Raw genomic sequence first — 16,739 nt, 5'->3', positions numbered from 1 at the left:
AGAAGCGCATGATCACTGGATATTCATGAAATAAATTATACTACTATAGGACACTATACTCAAGATCTCTCGAGATGATCTCAACAAGCAATTAAGTCAGTGCACCGACCCTTGCGCATTGGATATTTAGATCTATTCAATTGGCCAACCAAGCAGTACTATAAGTTTTCAAATTAGCAGCACTACATAATAAATTGTCTCCCGAAATATACTTGCACCAAACAAAATTCTAGATAGCTCATCTAAAAGAAAAACTTCGAAGTCGAACACTGCATTAAGAAAAACTTGGATCCCCTGGTTGCCCGATTGTAGTATGCCTTTGCAGCCAATACCCTAGCTTAGTTGCTTTCATTCGTTCTTCGTTGAAAACATGCTGCCGCTCTTGGACTTCTTCGGCTGCTGCTGCTCGCGGTTCACCCGCGACGCGCCCACCATCCTGTGCATCGCCGGCGTCGCGTAGGCCGCAGCCGCACCAAACCCGGCTGTCGGAGGACATGCACCCACACCGTAGTATCCTCCTCCTCCGCCGCCGCCGCCACCGCCGTATCCTCCTCCTCCGCCGCCGCCGTATCCTCCTCCTGCCCTTCCACTGCACCTTCCCATTATGCCTTCGACTTCGACCTCTGGATGTGCCATGGCACCGACCATGAGGGCCGATGCTGCGCGCTGCTGGACGTGCGAGCTCAGGCCACTCAGCAGGCACCCGCGGCCCGTCTTTTCGTACTCATGCCTGGTCGCCACGCGAGCGCTGAGCTCGCGCAGATCCTGCACCAGCGCCTCACACCTCGCATCGCCGGACAGCTCCGGCAGCAGCGCCTTCTGCCGCCGGTCCAGTATCCTCGCAGCCTCCGCGTGATCGCCACGCTCGGCGGCCCCCCGCGCCGCCGCGATGTCCACCGTCGCCTCAACGCGGAATTTCTCCCGCGCCACCTCCATGTTCGGCTTCTGGTCGTCCTTGGCCACATCCAGCGGCCTCTGCACCGCAACGTCCTCGGCGGCCACGGTCACCACCTGCCCGGTCGCCGTGTCGCGGTACGTGCACGTCACCTTCATGAGCTGCGTCACGTCGTCCTCGCAGCCAGCTTTTGGGATTTGCACCATCAGCAGGAAGCGCCTCTCCTCCTCCGCGTAGAGCTCGCCGACATCCACCGAGGCCTTGCGCCCGTACGCTTGTACGCTGCTCTTGTAGCGCCCGGACTTGACGGCCTGGATGCGCACGTCGGGGTGAACGCAGTCGACGGAGATCCACGCCTCCTGGACGGCCACCGAGAGGAGCCCGCCGATGCACTGCGCGAAAGAGTCCTGCACGACCGCCTGGTTCTCGATGAAGGAGTACGTGCCACCAGTCTCCTCCGCGATCGAGTGCATCGCGCACGCGTCGTTGTCGGTGCCGAACCCGAACGTGTGTATCGGCGTCGGCCGGCTGCCTTCGCCGCCGAGCAAGGGAAGTGGCACGAGATCGCGGTAGTTTTTAGGTTGCGAAACGGAATCGTAGGGGTAGTACCCGCCGCCGTTTCCCAGGTTGTATGTGTCCTGGCCGTCCGAGAGGAGGATGACGCTGGCAACGGCGTTCTTGTGACGGCGGCCGCCGAGCACCTTGGCGGCCTCGGTGAGGCCCTTGAGGATGTTGGTTCCACCGCTGGCCTTGAGCAACTGCACGGCGCCCTTGGCCCTGACCTTCCCGGCGTCCGACATGCGCGTGAGAGGGATGACCCGGCGAGCGTCGGTCGAGAACGACACGACGCTGAGGCGGTCGGCGGGGCCGAGCTGGTCGATGACGAACTCCATGGACTTCTTCAGCAGCGCGATCTTGCTGCCTGTCATGCTACCGCTGACGTCGAGCACCGTGACCAGATCGAGGGGCGAGCGTGGCTCATCAACCGCAGCGGTGGCCGCGGCCTCGGTGGCGGCGCCGGGAGCCTTGGCGTGCACGAGCACAACGAAGTTGTCGTGCGTCTTACCCCTCAAGACGGCCGCGTGCTCGCAGTGCGTGTCGAGCACGAGTTTTCCTCCACCGTCGGCGGCGTCATTGACGAGATCCCAATCTTCCAGAAGCGGCGCGGCGGCGCGCGGCGCCGGAGTCTCCAACGGCTCGTCGTCGTCGTACACGGCAGGGAACTGCAGATGCGGCGGCGTGTAGCGGCTCGGCGGATTGGTGCGCGAGACGTGCGACGACACGCTGTAAGCCCAGAACGTGCTGCAGACCGGGCAGACGCAGCCCGTGACACAGGCGAGGTGGAACGCGTGGCGGCACTCGGGCGTGAAGCTGGCGCTGACGCCGCCGCCGATCCAGCCCTGGCAGGATGAGCACGCCGACGGCGACGGAGCGACGTGGTACATGCTCGGCATCCGGGCGGGCTGCGGCCGCAGGGCAGAGTAGGACGAGTAGCCGGACGGGGTGAACGTCGGCGTGTGGAACCACGACCTGGAGCAGGACGGGCAAGCGGAGCGGCCAGAGACGCAGCTGGGGTGGAAGACGTGGGAGCACTCCGACGTGAAGACGGCCTCCGAGGGCCCCATGACGCCGTAGCAGACGGCGCACGTCGCCATTGCAGAAGATCGAGCTAAGCTAGCTAGATCGGAACTCGAAAGACGCCGACGATGGGAGTACGTAGCAGATCGCGATCGAATAGGTGAGATTGGTTTTACCCCTAGCTGCGTACCGATCGCCGCGTAGTTATAGGCGTATATACCGATACCGACTCTATTTTTCCACCGACCTGGTGTGCTTCTTCCCTTTTGGTTACGTGTTTTGATCGTGTTCGATTTAGTCTCCAACTCTCCATATCCACCTAAGCTGGGCAGTACTAAGTTTGGGCTTCTCGCGCTACGGGCAGCTTTATATTGGGCTCTCGGTGGGCAGAACCCAAATGTTGGGTACGACTATAAAAAAAGACCGACATTCATTCAGTAGAGAACAAATGAACGATAAACAGTTTTTGTCAAGAAAAACAAATGCAGGATAAACAGTTGCACGGAACACACTCCACAGGCTCCATGCGCAAATACTGAACTAACCGCTGTCATAAAGCCCCAATGTTACTGTTTGAAAAAAAAGGCCCAATGTTACATTACGTTAAACACCGGAACACACTCCTCTGACGTCATCAAGGATTCTAGAGTAAGGTAAAATATCAGTTGCTGGATCAGCATCACATACAGATGGCCCATAACATTTCTCCCGCCAAAAAAACCCACAAAAAGTGGAAAATGATTCTACACCAGTTTTATACCCACAGTACAGAGAAGATACAGAAAAATGCTGCTTGAAGTCCTTAAGATTTACAGTGACCATGGTGCTTAAGATTCTTCAGAGTCTTCATAAGAATGACGCTGCAACTCATCCACAATGCCTCAACTCAAGGCATATGGCAGCGGCAACTGAACATCTCTACTGGTACGTTGGAGCAGATCATGGACTCGAATCTACATAGAAGCGGGCGAGGATGATAAACCCATAGACCATTATAATACTTCATAGGAAATTAGAAAACATTGTTTCGAAATTTTAGGCAAGGCCGGTGCACTACTCGAGTAGTTCTGCCATCCACTTGGGAAGGCACTGATGTATGAACTAAACTATGTAATCCACCTCCTAGGAGGTTGTAAACCAGACTATATATTTTCAACGAAATGAAACTCAAAGGTCCTTTGCGTTTTCTCGAAAAAATAAGGATATAGGACATGAAAACACAGTATTTAAGCATAAAATAAACTACTCTCAAGTGGAAAGTTGAAAATAGGGAGCAATCAGATAAAGTAATTATACAACATCAGGCATTAAGGACGGAGAGGATCCAATTGTTTTCCATAACTATTTGATGGAGAATTATGAAACTGGATTAATGATTTTGGAAGACTTGGTCAAAAAGTATCACATCACAACTAGAGATTTTTATATATAGTGGGACAGAACTGCAGATATACATACCATCAAGTCTGTCGTCGAGCGCGGATCAAAGCCCTGGTGCAAGAATCTCCAACCTAGTGTAAGAAGGTAGTCTTCCAGCTATTCACAAAGTTTCACCATGTTAATGGTAAATATATCTAAACAACATTATCCGCAAAGATAAGAGATATTTGCACCTGAGGTAGCGTTGAACCACACTCTTCATCAATGATCTCAATGACATCGACACGTCCTTTTCTAATGCCATTCTTCTCAGCAGCAGAACCATAACGCACCTAAAGTGATCAACGATTCTTAGATTATTACCCGCAACATATGGACTGAATACTCAAATAGAATTATACCATATCAACAACGAAACCCCTTTCGATGTTGTATTGACACGAGAGCTTGTCGTGCTGCCCAATCCCCAGCAGCCCAACTGCCCTCAAGTCCATATCAATCATAGGGCGAGCAATACATCTGCAGTAGTTGTATTTAGTGAATGAGCTCTAAAGATTTTGATGTCAAAGGCTGAAAGGCAACAGCCCATGTCAAACAAACCTGAACTTCTCCCACATGTCAATGCATGTTTTCACTGTAGTACTGGAAATAATGGCCACTTTTGGATAATGAGCAATAATGACACCCATCATATTACCGTACGTATCAATAACTGGTCCTCCAAAGAAATCCTGCATCAAAAATATATCACCATACTAACACCATTATAATAAAACAAAAATGCGTCAAAAGAATGTAGTAATATATTTGTTACCATAGGAGCACCACATTCACAAGTAAGGAACATGTAATGGTTGCGTCCTGAAGAAGATTGCTCCAATGTTGAGATCAATTCACGCCTAACAATCACCGAGCACTCTTTGTCTCTACCCAACAGAAATACCTTCTGCCCATATTGTGGCATTTGACCAAAACTAGCAGATCTCAGTGGGTAGTCAGTTGAGATATCCAGTAAAGCAATCTGGTAGTGAGTGTTGAGGAATGACAGATGTCCCTCCAAGATGGTTTTGTTTGGCAGATGAACAAATACCTAAATAATGAGTTTTTATTAGATGTAATAATTTTTGTGCAAGAATTAAGATTTAAGGCAATAATGGACGAAGAAAGACACCAACACAGAGCATCGACAAGAGGAAGATAAGTTAATGGGCAACTTTCCAGAAGCTGTATATATGATTTCATCTTTTTTTCAATTTTGTCAACCGTGTCACAGAACTTTGTCCCCACATATATTTCTTGAAAAACAAGAGATCACGAGTCAGAATCAGAGGCCAATCAAGCATAACTGGTATCTGCTATCACTAATTGATAATTGTAAGACATTATGAAAAACATGGATCCAAGTGTGGGAGTCCTACAGTACATAGATAACGCTACAGTGTAAGCATTCAGCATTTAGGCCACTAAGTAGAGGAATTAATTTCTTGCCATGACAGCTCCACTAAATACACTGTCGCACAGTCGCAGTCCCATAGCACATTATGCAATAAAGATACCATGCACGCGGGTGCACACACAAACACAAACAATAACAATAAACCAGTACTCAGTGCAGATGCATGCAACTGATGATATAGCACTTGATTACCAGTTGACCACATTAGAGCTAGTATCTTTTGTAGCATCTAGTGTAATAAAAGAGAAAATCACAATTGGAACTCCTAAACTATCACCAGTTTTACACTTGGCACACTTACTTCCTTTTTTCTGTTCTGGGCTTCCCTAAACTTGCCTTTTTTTTCTTACGTACATATTTTTCATCACTAGAGCACCAGATTTCAATAGGTGCACACTACAACAATTTCTATTGGGTTTCATATCAATAGGTGCACACTGACATGGAAAAAATGATTGCAAAGCCACATCAACCATTTCCATTAGTCTAACAGTGAAAAAAGCCATGTGAGAAACAGAGACGTGTTCAGGGAGGCGCAGTTTAGAAAACCAAGTTGAGCTCGAATGCAACAATAAGTCCTATTCTCACCTTTTGTTCTGGATGATGTAGGTTGCCCTCATCACTACAAAAGATACTGGACGACGTCAGGATTCTAGCATGCTTGCCCGCCTCATTAGATGTAATTGCAATGACGATGCCTGTGCACTGGAAAACATTGTTGGTATCTGCAAAAGGTGACAGATGCTATCAGCCGCTTGCTACGAGGAATTCACTGGATGAACCTCACTCTGAGTTTAATTAGATGTTTTACCAGGCCTGGTGGACGAAACACCAACGACAGAGCGTACCGCAGTCAGGACCATGTCCCTGTCTTGAAGTGAGTGCAAAGCAGCAGCTGAATCAGGGTCACTGAGGGTTGAAACCTGACGGGGAGAATCTAGATAAATGGAATCGGGAGTTAGCAACAGTTTACAGAAGGCCTAATGGGTTCATTTCCAAGCTTCTCCAGTTTTTCAGGAGCCAATGAATTGCTTACCAAGCTTACACCAGTTGTTCTCTACCAGCTCAGAAGAATCGGATAGGCCTACAGTCAAGGTAATGTTTCTCCTAGCTCGTCCGAGGAGATCATGAACATCAAGCTAGAAGGGAGAAATCAAAGCATTCACAAATAAATAATATTGCTACTTTCTTATCACACACTCCAAATTAACAATTGTGTTGTTGTATAAAACTTCAAATATACCTTAAAATCTACCATCAGGCATGAGTCAATGTTCCTCTGCAGGTATTCCCAACCACGAAAGAGAAGAAAATCTTCCAACTGCTGACAAAGTTTGACCATGTAAATCGTAGATATAACTAAATTTTAATTAATTTACGAAGACCTTTGATATGTGCACCTCAGGTAGAGTGGAACCACACATCTCACGGAAAACAATCACATTTCCTTGTCTAATACCAAGCCTCTCAGCAGCAGAATCAATAATTACCTGGAGAAAGCAAAAGGTTAGTATTACTGACAGCAAGAGTGTTCATCTCCAGTAACAAAAAAACCGTTGCAGCACTTTTGTATATCAGTAGAAATTGCTAACCATATTATAGCCTAAATGCAGTCATACCTGATCTACTATGAAACCCTTATTGATATCATGGCAGATAGAAAGCTGCTCCCGGAGTGATAAATCCAGTAGATCCACGGCCCGCAAGTGCATACCGAGCACAGGGCGAGCAATACAACTGCAAATAAGTTGAATTTGTTGATAAGCTCCAAAAATGATATCATCGCAAAGAAAACAACTTACATCAAATCAGAGTATTACTAGTGCTGCAGTTACTTGTGCAATCGAATGGGCATAGGCCCAAGTGCCCTCATCACTATCCATGACAAATGCCATTATCCTTCGTGGCTCTGATAGTTAGGACGTAATTATCCAGCTAGCGGCACTATTATCAACTGACCTTTCCTACGTTTGTTAATTTGTTGGGCCCAGCTTTCAGGTCCTTTAAACATAACAACATATGTTATAACATCAGGTAACTTTGGTTGGTTCAGTAATAACTGTGTGTTAAGTTTGATGCAGTCTCAACATCGAGAAAACTTTATGACCCTCTAGATATGAGAGCAGATATTAGTCATGTTACAACATCAGGTAATTTGGTCAGGTCAATAAATATAAGCTAGTATAAAGTGAAATGCAATCTCAACATTGAAGTTTGATTGGTTTAGTAAAAAAAAAAAGCTAGTATTAAGTGCAATGGACTCTTTTATGCTACGATATCAGTAAGTTTGGTTGGTTAATAATAAGCTAGTATTAAGTGGGATGCGCTATCAATATTTAGAATATTTGGTCGTTTCAGTAAATATAAGCTAATGTTTGAGATTTGACAAAATATCATGTCTTACATTGGCCTTTGATAAAATGCACCACGAAATTTCGAAACTGGCTCCTCTAACTTACTGAAGAAGGTTAGAGAAGAGGAATAATCTAACTTTCTTTCTTCAAAAACATATTTGAGTATAAATTGATTCAAATTAATTTGCATGGGACAAATCTACAGTATATACTAACAGTTATTACTTGCTTTTAAAATTATGATGTAACAAATTTTAGTTTACACATTTTGCGGTACAGTACTTGCCTAGAAAAAGCGATGCACAGTACATGTTGCAGCACCTGACTTTCCTTCAGAGTTTTACACAAACCTACTACTGTAGCTTGGTGATTTGCCTCCTCTAAGTTAGAGGAGCCTGTTCCCCAAAATTCATCATGTGTCACTGACATGAGGCGGTCAAACTAAGATACGGGCCATACGGCGCTTTGTCAAATTTTCCTTCCTAAACATGCAATCCGGTGCCAACATTGTGCAGATGTGCGAGGATTGGCTTAAGTATTTTAGTTCTTACTTACTAAATACAACAAATCTATATAAATAAAAGAGATGCAAAAAACAAAGTAAAAGCATAATATGACATAGACATTTCATAGAATTCCAACTGCAGCAAGAAAAAGGGGGCAGACCTGTACTGAGTCCACATCTCAATGCATATGAGGATAGTAGAGGTGGTAATAATAGCTGGATTGGGGCTATGAAAAAATGCCATCCCTGTCACTCTGCCATCATGGTCAATCACGGCCCCTCCCGTGCCCCACTGGATCAAAGAAATGGCACTGAGTTAAACTAAGAACAACAAAAAAATGCATCATTCAAGAGACCATACAACTTTTACCTCAGGTATTTTACAGCTGAGAAACATGTTGTGGTTGCGACCTAGAAACGGTTCTTCTAGAAGCAAGATTGTCCCATGCCTAGCCATCACGGATTCACCTCTAGCCAACACAAAAACCTCCTGACCATACTCTGGGCTGACGCCAAAAGAAGCTACCGGCGGTTCGATGTCCACCGTGATATCCAGCAAGGCAAGACCATAGTGGTCGTTGAAGAACAACAACTGTCCCTCGAAATCAGTCCCATCCGGCAGACGTACGGACAGCTGAGAAGATGAAGTTTTTGATTATATATAGCTGAGATGCGTGTGCAAGCAGTTACGATGTCGATAATGGATGACAACACAACTAATGACAAAAAAAGACAGTCATGAGCAGGATTGGCAAGCTCAAGTAATGATGTTGCAGTATGGCACAATAGAAGTTATAAGGTCAAGTAATGATGTTGCAGTATGGCACAATAGAAGTTATAAGCTCAAGTAATGATTCCCCTATTGCAAGTTTTAGCGGAACCTGTATTAGGGTGGAAATTTCATCACGTAACTGATTTTCTATCTGAAAACAAATCGCACCTGTCACATATAGATGATGAGGTACTGATCGCAGTATGGCAGATTTGAAGATGCATTTGGTATTTCTTCAAGGAAATGCAAGGACTTTGGGTCCTTACCTTGGGCTTTGGATCCTGCAGTACGCCCTGGGAGGTGCAGACAGCTGCAGAGGCCGTCAGTATCCTCGCGTGCTTGCCGGCCCCATCGGAACACACTCCAACAACGATGCCGCTGCACCGGACGGTCTTGCTCCCGTCTGCACACACGGACACGGTCACACGGATATGCTCTGAGAGGAGCCGATCGAAATGGGGCAACTTCACTGCTAGTTCTTGAGCCGATTGTATGTATGTACCTGGTGCAGTGGATGTAACGCTGACGATGGAGAGTGCCATGGACAGGAGCGCGTCCTTGAGTCCCAGGCTGACCACGGCATCGTCAACGTCGGGGTCCTCGTCGTCGTCGTCCTGCGCTTGCGCAGTCGGAAGACGACGGTAGGTTTCTGAAGCGAGGGAAACAAAAGAGAGGAGGGGTTGCTCTGTTACTGCGCAGTGGAAGAAGAGGGGTTTGTTTGGTGGAGGGAGGTCGGCAGTCACCTTCGTCGAGGAGCCGCGGCCGCGCGGCTAGCGCGAGCTCCGCCTCGGTCCGCGCTTCTGGGTCGGCGCTGCCCCCGTCCACCCTCGGCGGCGTTTCGACCGGGACACCCACCGCCGGCGCCGGCTCTTCAGGGGGGTCCGCCGTCGCCGCATTCCTCCCCGCCGGGCTCACCATTGGCCTGGGCGGCGCTCTCACCGCGTAGCTAGGGTTTGCCTGGGCGCGGCGTGGGAGGGTTGGGGTTTTGGGAGCGGAGAGGCGAGGACAGCTCTGTTTGTGTCTGTGATCAGCCAAGAAGCAGAGAGCATATAACAATGGCTTATTAGGACGGGAGCGGATGACGGGGCCCGCATGGCAGTGTCACACGCGTGAGAGAAAATATCCATCACGCCGTAAAAACCCTCTCTTGTCCCCTGGTTTCCCCACGCGATCTCCCATCCCGCCGCCGCCGCCATGGCGTTCGCCGCGCGGAGGAGCCTGGCCTGCGGCCTCTCCCGCCACCTCGCCCGCCGTCTCCACCCGTCCCTCCCCCACCTCGTCCCCTCCCACCACGACCGGAGCGGTGACCCCTCCTGCTCCTCCCCTCCGCCGCCTCCTCCTACCCACCACCCCTCGTGGTTTCCCTCCGGTGACCTCCGCCGAAACCTAACCCTCCCCCTCCCCTTCGGCGCCCACCGTAACTTCTCCTCCGGACCCGAGGTGGACACCGTCCTCTCCGACGCTGCATCCTCAGTTCTACCCGCGCCGCCTTTCCCGGGGGAGGTGGCCGCCGCCGCCGCCGCCGACTCGTTCCCCCCGTTCGCCGCCGCGCAGCACCTCATCGACGCCGTCCATTCCTTCACCGGGCTCAATTGGTAAACCGCCTCGCTGTGATAGCATTGGGGACTCCGTTATGGAGAAACCATTATGAACTTGGGGTTTCTGTTTCGAACTTCCCTTCAAGTTAAATGAGTTCCCACGTGGTTCGTGTGCAGGTGGGCTTCGATTGCGCTGACGACCGTGCTGGTCCGGGCCGCGACGATCCCGCTGCTGGTGCGCCAGTTCAAGGCCGAGAGGACGATCAATGTAATGATGAACTCATTTCAGTAACTTATTAGGTTGTTTGTTTACGCGTCGAGTGGTGTTACGAAACTAGTTCGCGCCTCTGCTGGAGTGGATAAGCGTCTAGTTTTTGGGTGGTTCCAGTTTCAAGCATGATGATGAAGATACTGCGAAGCGAAGTAGGTTAATTAAGGAATTTGATGGCTACATTGCCATTTTTTGAGCTAGTATCTAACCTGCTTTTGAGTTGTCATTTTAAATGTAGCATCTCAAATTGATCTAGTATCCTGCAATTCTGTATCCTCAGATCATCTTCTCTCTTTTCTTTTTTTTTTTGTGATTTGTGAGTAATTAAATCATCTTATGGCACCATTGAACTCATGACTACTATAGATAGCCACATGAGGTGCAGAAATGTTTAGTGTCAGCCTTTTTGTTATGTCAAAGAGTACAGCGAGAATACAAGCACCTCGTGCTTATTTGCTTAAAGGGGGTCCAGTTATGTCATTACCTTTGTTATGTTCATTGCTCGTTTAAATCTGTCCACATTATATGTCTTCTTAGAGTGACTGCAAGATTTACTTATCTGAGACTCTTGCCATATCCAGGCATTGAAGCCAGAAGTTAAAGCAATCGAGGAGGATATGTTAAATGTAAGTAGATTTAGTTGTTCGGTTCTGGCTACATTTTATATTGCAACTTCTTCAGAGCATGCTAGTTCTAGATACCACAATTGTATCAACAGCCAAATCTCTGCAAGCATACGTTTACTATAGTTTCTTCTGTGCAACGCTACATATAAAGCCATTTTTAAGATGTCATTGGGCTTTGCATTTGTTGCCTCCCTTTTTGCCAAATCATAGAGAAGTTCCATTGTTACTATGATCACTTATATCTTTACTCCATATTTAGTAACTTGACTTACATATTATCAACGACATTGTTATCATTTACCCATCTTCTTACTCGAGTACTAGCTCCGTCCCAGTTTATAGGGCTTGGACGTATCTCTAGGTTCTCAATTTAACCAACATAATATTAATTGTACAACAAAAAATTATATCATTAGAAAGTAGAACATGTGAGCTTTCTAATGATATATATTTTGTAACATATATCTTGTATTATTATTATTATCAAATTTACGACCTAGGGATACGCGCAAGCCCTATGAACTGGGACGGAGGGAGTATTTCAAAGTTAACTGTTTAGTATGGTGTTGACAAAGAATGCAACACATTTATTTGTAATGGAGAATACTGGTGCCACATTAATGGCTTTGCGGGAACCCCGAGTTCTGGTTCTGCTCTAAGCTATTTCTATCGTACACCACTAGGAAACCTAAGTTTTAGTTTCCATGAAGACAAATTACGTTTTGAACTCCTAACGATGTGACATTACATATCTATTTCCTGCAGTCAACGGACCCACGTGCGAAGCAAGAGAGGAATAAGAAATTGAGTGAGCTATACAGAAAGTATGCACCTACCTAATGTTTCACTTATTTTCCTGTATTGGAATCTGGAAGACTTTTTTTTTCCTGACCGCTGTGTTTTAGAAATGGTATGTGTTTTGGTGCATTTTTTAGCAAAGAATCAATTTGTGTTTATATCTCTGGTTAAATACCTTTGGCCCTATTGAAGTTGCTTGATTTTTAAATTACTTTATTGGCTAGCAGATCATTCTTGTTATCATTCATGATCTGGAAGTACCTATTTCTTGGTTCAAATCTGCTTTTTCAACATTTACACGTCTTGCATCATTTGACTTCACCACATCATCCTTTATCATCTTATGCAGCCTTGTACAGTATTTAGTCTTACAAGCGTTAAATTCATTGTTCTAATTCTTGATAGTCTTCTTCAGGCATGGTGTTAGTCGATTGACACCGTATAACCTTCTATTCATCCAAGGGCCTATCTTCATAAGTTTTTCCTGTGCTGTAAGTTCACGCCACTTCCTCATAATCAGCAAAACTATCTACAATCACATCTAGTTATATAACTGCAATCTAGCAGTAGGATATATAATTTTTTAATTGTTCCTACCTTATGCTCACTGTCCCAACTGCAGATAAGTAACATGATAGAGAAAGTCCCTTCTTTCAAAGAAGGTGGAGCATTTTGGTTTACTGATTTGACAACTCCTGACGAGCTTTACATCCTCCCGGTGTTGATATCAATGGCATTCGCTGCGGATGAGGTGTGCATCTTGTCCGAGGCACTAAATATCTTATCTGTTATTTTATAGTTGAGAAACTACATCCTTCTTACCAGATCAATATAAAAGCAAGCAGAAGTCCTATCCGGCAAAACATAAAGATTGCGAACAGAGTACTGGCAGTTTCGATTGTACCATTATCAATGAGCTTTTGCAAGGTACAACTTCTAACTACCATCTATAAGGAATTCAGAAATGCTGGGAATGCAGGTAAGTTAGCATGAATAGGTGTTCTCTCCTAATCACTAAATTTTGGGTTGTTGGAAAAAAATGCCAAGTGAGCATTTGGGGTACTGTCCCAGATGGCTTCTGAAATTTGCCAAATCTGCCCATCACTTGGATAGTCAAATTAACATTATTACTCTATGACCACTCCACCGTCAGTCCTCTCTACTTGACTGATCCATCCAAATATAGCCTGCATATTACGTGAAACATAATAAAATTTTGAGTGTAAAAAGATCCTGTTTCCACCATCTTGGAGCTTTTTTATGGTGTGATTTCTTTGGAAATGGGCTAAAGCGGAATTTATTTTGTGTAATCCAGTTGGAGCTGCCATTTATGTGTTCTTAGCGCTTCAGATACAAACAAATGGTTCCCCTAAAGTAGAACTGTTTTCCACCGAATTATTGAATATTGCGTTGCTGATGGTGGAAATGCCAAATGTATGCAAATCACGATTTTCAGTAAAATAAGCTAGAGCTGTTGTCAACACTTGAAAAAGTTGCATATGTTGCACTCTCTCCATCCCATAATATAAGATGTTAGTACAACAATATATGAGCATATTGGTTGTAATAACTTCTTATATTATGGGATGGAGTAGTATCTGTCCCAAAAACATTAGTCTATATAGCCTGTGGTCTGCTCTTACCCTAATAGAGGTATCTACCTTTGGTGAAAAAACCTATTTAATCCACCTTTTCCTATATCGAATAACTGCAGCTATGTTTCTCTGTTTGCAGCAATGGATTAATAGTTTATTAATAACACAACAATGTAACTTTTGCAATGCCAATTAATAGTTTATTTCCTTGTGCAGGCACATTTCTTCTACTGGGTGCCATGGACCTTGTTCTCTCTTGCGTGTCGATTTGGTAGGTTATCTGAACGCCTTCAGTCCTACTTTTCTCCATTCTCATTTCCTAATTTGCATACCTTCCCTCCATTTTTTTTATCTCAGCTTTCCGGAATCCAGCCGTAAGGCAATACATGAATATTCCTCCAGTCGTACCACGGCATGTACCTGCTGTGCAAGTGTCGACCTCCAAGGGGCCAAAGCCAATTCCAACATTTGATTCATCGCCTGCAGTTAATGGATCTGAGCAGTCTAGTTCTGAGCCTAGGGACAAGAGTGTAGATGTTGAGAAGAAGCGGCGAACCCCTAGTGTGATAACTATCAGAGTGCGAGAGTAATAACCAACAGAATACTTTGATCCGAAGGAGGACCCTGTCTTGTACCACCGGCAGCAGCGGCATCCTCGTGCTGATTCGGTGGCGGTGCCATCATGGTTTTTAATGTGTCCTGGAAATTTGCCTGTTTTAGGCACTTAGGCACTTAGGCGATAAGAAGGAGGACCCTGTCTTGTACCACCGGCAGCAGCGGCATCCTCGTGCTGATTCGGTGGCGGTGCCATCATGGTTTTTAATGTGTCCTGGAAATTTGCCTGTTTTAGGCACTTAGGCGATAAGATGGGGGTAGAATGTCTTGCCGCCTTAAAAACCATGGGTGCCATTGTCATGAACGATCTGGCTTGGCGAAAGCAGAGTTCGGTGGGACTGCGGTGATATGTTTAGAGTTTAATTGGGCTTGGGATGCAGTTCTTTTCCTTGTCCATCTCAAACTGACAGGATTGGGTGTAACACTGTAGTATAGGCCTTCCGTTGTGTTGATCATGATTAAGGCATGTAAATACATTCATTAGAACATTACAGTTGGGCATTGTAGGAAATTCTCATATATCTACTCGTGAAACCCTGATTGGGTTATTCTGCACTTCCTTTTGACTTGCTCATTGCAAAACTAGGCTGGAGAATGAACACGCTGGCTGGTTGCCTGTTACCGGTAGGCAGGTGAATGCTCAATAGGACCCTCTGGGTATGGGGAGAGAAATATCGCTCTTGTCCTCTGCATCCCAACACATGTCGCCATGCCACTCTCTGTGCGGAGGAGGCCTACGAAATGCCAACATCGAGTGTTTTTTTTTATTAAGAATACCAAGTTTATATCGCTTAAAGAGCAGAGTTACATTCTTGCTAGATAAAGGGGCTAAGACAGTCGCGCCCCCCAAAACAATTTGGGGCGCACTGGACCAAAAAACGGTTCCAACCGCGTTCTCCAAAGCCGAATTTTGTCATGCGCGCCCCGATACAGTGGCCGGCGCCCTGAGCCCGTCCCCGCCCCACAGGGGACGCACCGGGGACGCCGGACATAACGAAAAGCGAGGCGGGCTCCCACATGTCAGCGACTATTTGCATAAATCGTTGGTTCGCGCCTTTTTTCTCGTCGCTCCTTCCTTCCCGCGCCTCCCACCCCTCCGCCGCCGCTAGATTTCCCGGCCGTTTCAACGTCTGATCTCTTCTGAGAGTCGGCACCGTCGTCGCGGCTGGCGCTCCCGCCGGTCGTTCCGCTGCGGCCGCTTCGCCAGCGCGTCCCAGAACGCGGCGTCAAATCCGCCCACCTCCGCGCACACAAGGTGCTCGACGACTTGCCAGGTAGGCGTGATTGGCCGCTGTTCGTTGCGTCGTCTGGCCTCGACGCAATTTTAACCATTGATTTTGCTTTAGACATGGACAACGATGATGAGATGCTTGCCCTGCTGCTGGAGGACGAGCAAGCCTTCGACGATGACCTGCGGGAGCATTTGCTGATCATCGCGTCCCTCAAGGACATGGTTGACGCCGAGGCGGAGAAGAGGAAGAGGCCGCGCCGCGGAGGATCAAGGCCGGGGTGAAAGAAGTCCAAGCCCCGACAGAGGATGGAGGGGCATACCATGCGGCACAATGACTACTTCGCAGATGAGGCAACACATGCCGACAATTTTCGGCGCCGGTACAGGATGAGCAAGGGTCTGTTCATGAATATCCTCCACGGCGTTCGAGAGTTCGACCCCTACTTCAAGCTCAAGCTCGACGCTGTAGGCGTTGTCGGGTTCTCGTCCATCCAGAAGTGCACCGCCGCCATGAGGATGCTTGCATACGGAGCACCTGCCGATACACATGGCGACTACCTTCACATGAGTGAGTCTATTGCCATTGAGTGCATGTACAAGTTTTGCCGAGTTGTGGTGGGAAAGTTTGGCAAATACTACTTGAGAGGGCCAACTGAGAAAGAGACTGCAATATCTAGCCAAATATACCAAAGGCTATTATCCAGCCGATGGTATATATCCAAAATGGGCCACTTTTGTCAAAACAATCTCGAATCCATCAGGTATGAAGAATTCCCACTTTGCTACGCGGCAGGAGGCTTGCAGAAAGGATGTCGAGCGGGCATTTGGTGTGCTTCAAGCACAATTTGCCATTGTCCGGTACCCTGCTCTAAGCTGGTCTCACGACCAAATGTGGGAGGTGATGCAGACTTGTGTGATCATGCACAACATGATCATCGAGGATGATCGCAAGAATCATGCCAGGACACATGTTGGTCCCTATGAGTGTGAGGGCCCTCTTGCGGAGTTTGATCATGAGTTGCCTGTAGATTTTGCTGATTTCCTCGCCATGCACGCAGAGATCCGTGACAGCAATGTTCATGATCAACTTCAAGTTGATCTCATTGAGTATTTATGGAGGATCAA

General features: G+C 46.9%; 3 protein-coding genes across 4 annotated transcripts; 1 reads left to right on the top strand and 2 right to left on the bottom strand.

The window, feature by feature from the left end:
* Positions 1 to 348: 348 nt before the first annotated feature.
* LOC127348154 (E3 ubiquitin-protein ligase WAV3-like) lies at positions 349 to 2,550 on the bottom strand. Its single transcript, XM_071818364.1, has 2 exons — positions 609 to 2,550; positions 349 to 482 (listed from the first exon to the last, which is right to left on the bottom strand). The coding sequence occupies exons 1-2, from the start codon at positions 2,548 to 2,550 to the stop codon at positions 349 to 351; spliced, it is 2,076 nt and encodes a 691-aa protein (XP_071674465.1).
* A 456-nt stretch (positions 2,551 to 3,006) lies between these two features.
* Positions 3,007 to 9,965, bottom strand: LOC127297396 (uncharacterized). 2 transcript variants are annotated; one of them, XM_051327701.2, is made up of 17 exons: positions 9,684 to 9,965; positions 9,443 to 9,589; positions 9,207 to 9,343; positions 8,539 to 8,802; positions 8,330 to 8,460; positions 6,929 to 7,046; positions 6,710 to 6,799; positions 6,553 to 6,633; positions 6,346 to 6,448; positions 6,121 to 6,246; positions 5,898 to 6,034; positions 4,668 to 4,943; positions 4,454 to 4,584; positions 4,255 to 4,372; positions 4,087 to 4,185; positions 3,932 to 4,009; positions 3,007 to 3,426 (listed from the first exon to the last, which is right to left on the bottom strand). In XM_051327701.2, the coding sequence occupies exons 1-17, from the start codon at positions 9,856 to 9,858 to the stop codon at positions 3,355 to 3,357; spliced, it is 2,283 nt and encodes a 760-aa protein (XP_051183661.1). In that variant the 5' UTR covers positions 9,859 to 9,965; the 3' UTR covers positions 3,007 to 3,354. The 2 variants fall into 2 exon arrangements, with proteins under 2 accessions (XP_051183661.1, XP_051183662.1); XM_051327702.2 differs by having other exon boundaries at positions 6,553 to 6,630.
* An 82-nt stretch (positions 9,966 to 10,047) lies between these two features.
* On the top strand, positions 10,048 to 14,938 carry LOC127297397 (mitochondrial inner membrane protein OXA1-like). Its single transcript, XM_051327703.2, has 9 exons — positions 10,048 to 10,535; positions 10,656 to 10,746; positions 11,331 to 11,375; positions 12,141 to 12,199; positions 12,589 to 12,664; positions 12,796 to 12,924; positions 12,999 to 13,100; positions 13,985 to 14,039; positions 14,126 to 14,938. Exons 1-9 carry the CDS (start codon positions 10,135 to 10,137, stop codon positions 14,356 to 14,358), a joined length of 1,191 nt encoding a protein of 396 aa, XP_051183663.1. The 5' UTR covers positions 10,048 to 10,134; the 3' UTR covers positions 14,359 to 14,938.
* The last annotated feature ends 1,801 nt before the right edge of the window (positions 14,939 to 16,739 follow it).

This window comes from Lolium perenne, chromosome 4, assembly GCF_019359855.2.
Source record: "Lolium perenne isolate Kyuss_39 chromosome 4, Kyuss_2.0, whole genome shotgun sequence".
Classification (NCBI taxonomy): Eukaryota; Viridiplantae; Streptophyta; class Magnoliopsida; order Poales; family Poaceae; genus Lolium; species Lolium perenne.
Note: the sequence above shows the minus strand (reverse complement) of the source record. Positions and strands in the feature narration are given on the sequence as shown.